This window comes from Cnephaeus nilssonii, assembly GCF_951640355.1.
Source record: "Cnephaeus nilssonii genome assembly, chromosome: 12".
NCBI classification, from domain to species: Eukaryota; Metazoa; Chordata; class Mammalia; order Chiroptera; family Vespertilionidae; genus Cnephaeus; species Cnephaeus nilssonii.
The window spans coordinates 81,080,823-81,089,340 of record NC_137083.1 but is presented as its reverse complement, the minus strand read 5'-3'; the positions used below and the strand labels follow the sequence as shown (position 1 = coordinate 81,089,340).

Below are 8,518 nucleotides of genomic sequence, written 5' to 3'. Positions count from 1 at the left end.
TTGCACGAGGACCGGAGAATGCCTTTGCAAAGCCTCCTGCACCGGGGACTAGGGCTCCTTTAGGGACCTTTGAGAAATAAGCCAGGAATAGCCGTCTCCTCATTAGCAGCTGGAACCGCAGGAAACAGCTCAGGCTCGCCCAGGTTGTGGCAGGAGGATCGCACCAGCCCGAGAGCCTGCGGCACCTTTGTTTCTTGGCTGCGAACGCGTTTCTAACTCTTCACTCGTGTTGGCATCGGACCGGGTTCAGGGGGCGCGTTCCTCTCCCGGGAGACTCGGCCACGGGCAGCAGTGCCTCCCGGCCGCGCGGGCCAAGGCTCGCTCTCATGTCGCCGGGCACCTCGTTACACACGGGTTTGCTTTGTTCTATGTCATCAGGGCTGGTGTGTGTGTGTGTGTGTGTGTGTGTGTGTGTACAGGAGTGGAGCTTCCCAAAGATCACGCTTGTGGGTCCCTCAGGGGCACTGTCCTCCGTGCACCCAGGGACACCCCCACCCCCAGCCGCTCTCGGGGAGGCCGTTCCTTTTGCTGGCAGGGCCCAGGGACCGGGCTTCCCTTCAGGGTGTGAATGAGCCAGAGCTGCCTTTTAAGCCTGGGCTGCTGGGGGGTGCTGCCCCGTGGAGGTGAGCGGGCCTGCGGGCCCAGGCCTCCGTCCAGCTCCCCTTCTCCTCTCTGCCCCCGCTGCGCCTCCCGGTGGGAGACGGCTGTCCCCTCCCACTTGCCGTCCCTGTGGGTCTGACGCCTCCGCTCCCTCGTGTGAGTGGGACTGCACAGTGCTTGTCCGCCGGGGGCTGACATCATTCAGAGTGAGGTCCCCGTACCCCGCTGTGTGGATGGACCCCCCTGCCATGGCCCCCTGGCGGCCTCGGGCTCCTGGCTGCTGGGAACGAGGCCGGGCAAACACCTCTGCAGCCGTCTGCTTCCTCCTGTGGCGTCCCCCAAAGTGGAATCCCGTCACGTACAAATCCTGCGTGTGACTGTGAGGAAGCTCCGTGCTGTCTCACCGTTTTATGTTCCCATCCACCGTGCACGCAGGTCAGCTTCTCCCATCCCCTCCCACGTGCACTGCTCCGGGCTTTCCCGTCCCTCTCCCGGGAGCGGAGCTCGGAGCTCGCTGTGCTCCGACTTGCACTTCCTGCGGACGGTGCGCTGGGCGCTTTCCGGCTCTTGTTGGCCATCTGGGTGTCTTCTGTGGAGAGACGTCTGTTCAACTCCTTGCTCATTTGTTGTTGTTAATCCTCAACCAAGGATATGTTTCCATTGAGTTTTAGAGAGAGCGACAGGGAGGGAGGGAGGGAGGGAGGGAGGGAGGGAGGGAGGGAGGGAGGGAGGGAGGGACACAGTGATTGGTTGCCTCTTGTCTGCGCCCCAACCGGGACCAGGGATCGAGCATGCAACCCAGTCATGTGCCCTTGGCTGGGAAGGGAAGCCATGACCCTGGTGATTGGGCCGACGCTCTAACCACTTAGAACACTGCCCAGGGCCTTTGGTCATTTTTTTAATTGGGCTAAATTTTTTTAATACATTTTTATTGATTTCAGAGAGGAAGGGCGAGAAGAGAGAGAGAAAAACATCAATGATGAGAGAGAATCATTGACCAGATGCCTCCTGCATGCCCCCACTGGGGACCGAGCCCACAACCCAGGCATGTGGCCTCACCAGGAATCGAACAGTGACCTCCTGGTCCATAGGTCAATGCTCAGCCACGGAGCCCCGCCGGCCGCTGTTGTTGAGTCGCAGGCGTTCTTTATCTCTTCCGCACACTCATCCCTCGTCGGACGCGAGATGGCGCTTTCTCCCTCCCATGGGAGCCTCCTCGCTCTCTTGCTGGTGTCCTTGGCCGCACGGGAGCATTGAGCTCGGACAGCCGCCCACTCTGCCTTCCGCGGCCTGTGTGTCCGTATGGTGTCCAAGAAGCTGTGAGGGTCCCAGGCCTTCTTAGATGTGAGCTTGTTGCTAATCCCCGCGGGAGGTGTTTTTCCCTTTGCCTTTAGAGTGGAATGGGAGATGGGAGGGAGAAACCCACGGGAGAGAGACACGTGGACTGGTCGCCTCCACAGACACCCAGACTTGGGCTGGGGATCAAACCTGCCGCCCAGTGTGAAGACCCACGGCCCGCGTGGTTCAGGGTTCGGGCTCTGGAAGAGAGGCCGCACGCAAATGAAAGAGACGAGACAAGAAACAATCATTTGGAAATATTGGGGGACCAGGCGGGAGCCCAACGCAATAAGGACTCCGCTTGGGCTCGGGCCTGGCCATCCTTTTATTCAGTTTGGGATGCACCTATAGCCCTTAGGCAGGCAATTTCCAGTAACAGGCAGACTATCTTATCTGTAAGGGTTTAGTCCGACGAGGGATGAGTGTGCAGAAGAGATAAAGAACGCCTGCGACTCAACATGTAAGGGTTTACATGTCTGTCTGGTGGGGAAGTTGCTTCAGCTACCGTTGTCTTGACTAAACAGTGGGTGCATAGCTCTGACCTTTGCCAGGGCTCAAGGGTCACCAGCATTCCGGGCTCCTGTCCACACCTCTGTGCTACTGAAGACAATGGGCGGCTTCCTGCAACCCAGGTCCGTGCCCTTGGCTGGGAAGGGAAGCCATGACCCTTTGGTGATTGGGCCGACGCTCTGACCATTAAGGCAGCCAGCCGGGCTAGATGTTAACTTTGGTTTGGTTTTGTTAATCCTCACCCGAGGATATTTTTCCATTGATTTTAGAGAGAGTGGGAGGGAGAGGGAAAGACAGAAACACAGCCATTGGTTGCCTCCTGCACGCGCCCCAACCAGTACCTCGGCCCGGGGAGGAGCCTGCAACCGAGGTATGTTGCCCTTGATCGGAATGGAAACTAGGACCCTCCAGTCCGCAGGCTGACGTGCTATCCACTGAGCCACACCGGCCGGGCATGACTGTGGACTTCAATAGCAGGTCCAGGCCGCAGATGGGCGGGGCTTGGGAGCCGCCTCGGCAGCAGAGCGGAGCGGGTGGAGCCTGCTGCCGCCGCCGGACTCCACACGCAGCAACGGGAACGAAGCTCAGGCCCTCGCTGGTGGGGCCGCCGCCTCGGGGCGTGAGCTCCCCCACGCGTGCCTCCCAGGCCGCCTGGCCCTCCGGAGGGTGCGATGGGCGCAGAGCTTCCCCGCCGGAGAGCGGCCTGCCCCGCGGCCCCACCCTCCCGCACCGGCCGGGCCGCAGGCTGGAGGGGGGGCCGAGAGCTCACTAGGTGCTGCGTTTTGAGGTGCCGCGAGCACGAGTGAGGGGGACCCTCTGCACAGCGAGCCAGGCCCCGCGCGCCCGGGACGAGGCTGTGGGCGGACGGAATTGGGGGATCGCCTGGCACTCAGCCCGCGGGAGCTCCAAGAGGAATCGGAACCCCCTCCCGTAAGAAGTGGTTCCAGTGCTGGCGCTGCCGGTGTCCGCGAGCTCACCCGCGTGGCCGTCCCTGGCCAGTGGCTCGGCCTGCACACTGAAGGGTCTCGGGTGCGATTCCCAGTCAAGGCCAGGGACCTGGGTTGCAGGTTCAATCCTGGTTCCGGTTGGGGCAGGTTTGGGAAGCAACCAATTGCTGCGTCTCTCTCACATCGAAGTCCCTCCTCCCTCCCTCCCTCTCCCTTGCACTCTCTCTAAAAATCAATAGAAAAAATACTCTTGGGGCGGGCAGTGCGCCCAGTGGTTGAGCATCAGCCTAGGAACCAGGTCAGGGATCGGTTCCGGCCGGAGCACAGGCCCGAATTGAGTCTCGATCCCCGGGGGCGGCGGGGTGGGGGGGGGGGGGCGCAGGAGGCAGCTAATCCGTGATTCTCTCCCTCTCCCTTCCTCTCTGACATCAATAAAAATACATTAAACTGTATTTCTGCCCTTGGGTGAGGGACAGAACGCACACAGCTCTGGCCCCCTCGCTCACATACCAGCTCCGACTCTGAGGAAACTTGTTCTCAGAGCAACGGGTTTCTGTGCATCATTGTTCCTATGATTATAGGCTGGGGTGGCTGTGGTGGGGTGGCCATGAGGGGGTGGCTGTGGGGGGGTGGCTGTGGGGGTGGCTGTGGGGGTGGCTGTGGGGGTGGCTGTGGGGGGGAGTGGCTGGGGGTGGCTGGAGGGTGGCTGGGGTGTGGCTGGAGGGTGGCTGGGAGGTGGCTGGGGGGGGGAGTGGCTGGGGGTGGCTGTGGGGGGGTGTGGCTGGGGGTGGCTGGGGGGTGGCTGTGGGGGTGGCTGTGGGGGGGAGTGGCTGGGGGTGGCTGTGGGGGGGTGGCTGGAGGGTGGCTGTGGGGGGGAGTGGCTGGGGGTGGCTGTGGGGGGGTGGCTGGAGGGTGGCTGTGGGGGGGTGTGGCTGGGGGGATGGCTGTGGGGGGGTGTGGCTGGGGGTGGCTGGGGGGTGGCTGTGGGGGTGGCTGTGGGGGGGAGTGGCTGGGGGTGGCTGTGGGGGGGTGGCTGGAGGGTGGCTGTGGGGGGGAGTGGCTGGGGGTGGCTGTGGGGGGGTGGCTGGAGGGTGGCTGGGGGGGTGGCCATGGGGGTGGCTGTGGGGGGAGTGGCTGGGGGTGGCTGTGGGGGGTGGCTGGAGGGTGGCTGGGGGGTGGCTGGGGGGGTGGCTGGAGGGTGGCTGGGGGGGTGGCCGTGGGGGTGGCTGTGGGGGGGAGTGGCTGGGGGTGGCTGTGGGGGGGTGGCTGGAGGGTGGCTGTGGGGGGGTGGCTGGAGGGTGGCTGGAGGGTGGCTGTGGGGGTGGCTGTGGGGGGGAGTGGCTGGGGGTGGCTGTGGGGGGGTGGCTGGAGGGTGGCTGGAGGGGTGGCTGGGGGGGTGGCCATGGGGGTGGCTGTGGGGGGGAGTGGCTGGGGGTGGCTGTGGGGGGGTGGCTGGAGGGTGGCTGGAGGGTGGCTGGGTGAGTGGCTGGGGGTGGCTGTGGGGGGGTGGCTGGAGGGTGGCTGTGGGGGGAGTGGCTGGGGGGTGGCTGGGGGGGGTGTGGCTGGGGGGTGGCTGTGGGGGGGTGGCTGGAGGGTGGCTGGGGGGGTGGCTGGGGGGGTGGCCATGGGGGTGGCTGTGGGGGGGAGTGGCTGGGGGTGGCTGTGGGGGGGTGGCTGGAGGGTGGCTGGGGGGGTGGCCATGGGGGTGGCTGTGGGGGGAGTGGCTGGGGGTGGCTGGGGGGGGGAGTGGCTGGGGGGTGGCTGTGGGGGGGTGGCTGGAGGGTGGCTGGGGGGGTGGCTGGGGGGGTGGCCATGGGGGTGGCTGTGGGGGGGAGTGGCTGGGGGTGGCTGTGGGGGGGTGGCCGTGGGGGTGGCTGTGGGGGGGTGGCTGGAGGGTGGCTGGGGGGGTGGCTGGGGGGTGGTGGTGGGGGGGTGGCCGTGGGGGTGGCTGTGGGGGGGAGTGGCTGGGGGTGGCTGTGGGGGGGTGGCTGGAGGGTGGCTGTGGGGGTGGCTGTGGGGGGGTGGCCGTGGGGGTGGCTGTGGCAGGGGTGGCCGTGGCTGGGGGGGGCGGGGGGCGAGGGGGGCTGTGGCTAGGGTAGCCATGAGGGGGTGGCCGTGGGGAGACGTGGAGGCAGACTGCTCTCGGTGATGCCCGGACGGCTTCTCTCTGGGCCGTTTCCCCGTGTGGTTGTAGCTCATCCGTCCGATCCCGGCGGTTTTAGAATCCGCCACGGCCGGCGCCTCCCAGGCGTTTACCAGCTGCGGGGCGGGGAGCCCGCGCTGTTTTGCTGGAAGAGTTCCTGCCGAGTCCCCGGGCCCCCGCTGTCCCGAGGGCCTCCTCCTCCTCCTCTGAAGGCCCTGGCGTCCGAGTGGGCGGGACGCACATGTCCCCTCACCCACGGCCCTTGTCACCGAGAGCTCCTGCCACGCCCACACTGTCCCCACACCGGAGGCCTGCGCCCCGCTGGCCCCACTCGGGGACCGGGACACGGGTCTGGGCAGGCTGCCGGCGGGTTCCCCGAGGATCCTGGCCTCCTGGTCTGCCCTCCCGGGGCGGAATGTACCCTCCCGGACCCTCGCGCCCCTCCCCCACCTTCTTTCTCGCTGCTGCAGCTCGGACAAGGGCTCCGGCTGCTCACTTCCCCCCAAATAAGCCCTTGAACCTGGGACTCAGGGAGAACGGAGCGGGCCATGGAGACGGCGAAGCTCCGTCCACTGAGTCCGTGTCTGAGGGTGAGTGGGCTGCCCACTCGGGGCCTCTCCTCCACGTCCACGGGGACGGGCCCTCCGCCGGTGTGCCCAGTCCTGATGGGCGGCCCCCTGCCCCGCGGACAGGCCGTTAGGCCCGGAGGGACGGGCGGGGACCGCGGGTGCTGTAGGGCGGGGAGTAGAAATGCTGCCGGTGGATGCGGCGCCTCCTGCTCCCGATCCCGCCACGCTGTGCGTGACCGACGTGGCCCACAGGCTTCCGCGCCCGGAGCTGCAGGACCGCGCACAGCCGCACCGGGTGCTGCGCGGTGACACGCTGAGGCTACACGCCAGCGTGGTCGCCACAAAGGCCGCCGTGGCCGTGGCGGGCGCTGCGGGAGGGGGCTCCCAGGGACCCCGGCCTCCCGTGCCGGCACGGCGCCTTCTCCACGCGGCGCTCGGCACGGGAGGCCCAGAGTGAGATGGACGTGGCCGGTCGGACTTTCCATTTCTCTGCGGAAGAAACCTGCGCACCAAGCAATGAAGCCGCGTGTACCTCCTGCGGCTGGGGATGCGCGCTAAGATGCAGCCCGTGTCTGTGGCGATGGCTGGCGTGGGCAGCATTCTTCAGCCCAGGCCCCTCAGTTCCGGGGCCGGACGCTGCCGGCTGGGTCCTGGGAACCGGGCGCAGCGCCCGCCTGCTGAGGGAGCGGGTCCCCGGAGACCGCGCCCAGCCCGGGGCCGTGGGCGCGAGGCGGCCACGCGATGTCTGTCTCCGGGACTGTCCCGTCTGAACTCGGCCCACGGGTTTCTTGCAGGCGCTAAAGAGATCGACATCGCAGCCACCCTGGAGCACCTGCGGGACCAGAGGCCGGGCATGGTCCAGACCCAGGTACGCCCCGGGCTGCGGGCGCAGGGCCTGGGCCCCCGAGGAGGGAGGAGGCGGCACAGCGCAGTCCCACCCGCCGCCGGGATGTCTGGGCCCCAGACGTTGGGGAGTTGGGGGAGACACCACGTTTCTATAGAAAGAGGTCAGCTAGCCCCACACCCTGGCAGGGAGCCGTCAGATTCTGCCCAGTCCCATTCCCCGCTCCCACACCACAGCCCTGGGACGGGGCCACGGAGTGTCCCAGGGCACACTGGGGTCCCCAGGCACCCCTAAATAGCTCGTGTGCACACTCACTGAACAGGCGAGTTGGCAACATCGGGGGTGCAGACAAGACCATGTTGCCTCGGGGGAACCAGGACTAGAACGAGGGTGAAATACATTCCAGAAATAACCCTCTCCAACCACAGCCCCACGCCCACTCCAAGCCACTGCCCGCGCCCCAAAGCGGTCTCTCCTGCTGGCGTGTCCGCCGCTCGGCGCTCCTGGCGCCCACACAGGAGGCTCGCCGCGAGAAGCCCTGCCAAGCTGCCTGCCCCCTCAGGACCCGGTGGCAAACCGGCTGCTGTGCCATCGGCTGCCGTGGCGTGGGCAGGGGGTGCCTGCAGCCCGAGGCCCCGTCCTGGGACCGGGCGCCATCGCCTCCGGGCCGTGCGTTCCCCCACGGAGTGTGAGCGGCCCCGTGGTCCTCTCTGCCGGTCAGAGATCAGACCGGGCCCGCGGTGTCTGCGCTGGGCGGGAGCGAGGACGATGGAGTCCCACCTGGGAAGTCACCGCCGCCGCCGCCCGGGACAGGCAGAGCGGCCCGGGTCTTACGCGACCAGTAGGGAAGTATGCCGTAGTTCACACACACTTGATGTCTCTCAAGACATTTTTTATTTAAAGTTATCAACTTTACACCTGGGAAAACACTGCAGAAACGATACATCCCCATGTCACAGCTCAGGTCATCCGAGGGCAGGGGTCAAGGTTGGGGTGGGTAGTTGGCTGGCTCCTGAGGCTGGGGTAACTCTGCCTTTTCTGTGGCTGAGGGTCTGCCCCGATGGTCGCCACTGTGACTGTCCGTGCCCCGCCTGCCCTCACGGTCCGCCCCAGCGTGGCATCCGTGTCCCCCTCAGAGGACCTGCCTGGACTCACGCGCCCTCTCGTCCCGCAGGCGCAGTTCGAGTTCGCTCTGACAGCGGTGGCCGAGGAGGTCAACGCCATCCTCAAGGCCCTTCCCCAGTGAGCGCCCGCAGCCCGGCCGCAGCCTGCGGGAGCCACGGCGTCGATGATGTGTCTCCAGTGTAACTGCCCAGTAGTAAGGTCCCCCATCCCATAGTCACTACAGCTTAGCCGTTAAAAACGTGTATTTTTGTTCAATTAAATAATAATGAAGAGAGGTTTGTGGGATCGTCCAGTTTGGGGGCAACCTGTCCATCTACCCTCGCCGTCTTGAAAAGAACTCCGTTTTCCTGAAAGCTCAGTTCTCACTCTCCATCGCAAACACTATTGTTTCTGCTGCGTGGCTCTCGAATCTGTGTGGTCCTGGGTTAGGCCTGTGACCTGT

General features: G+C 65.9%; 1 protein-coding gene across 1 annotated transcript in view; it reads left to right on the top strand.

The window, feature by feature from the left end:
* PTPRN2 (protein tyrosine phosphatase receptor type N2) overlaps positions 1–8,197 on the top strand; it is a gene marked incomplete at both ends in the record, with an annotated part of 459,743 nt that extends 451,546 nt beyond the window's left edge. Inside the window, 2 exons of the mRNA XM_079785821.1 lie at positions 6,902–6,975; positions 8,126–8,197. Coding sequence (XP_079641947.1) covers positions 6,902–6,975; positions 8,126–8,197 — 146 coding nt within the window. The remainder of the gene's footprint in view (positions 1–6,901; positions 6,976–8,125) is intronic.
* Between the last annotated feature and the right edge of the window lie 321 nt (positions 8,198–8,518).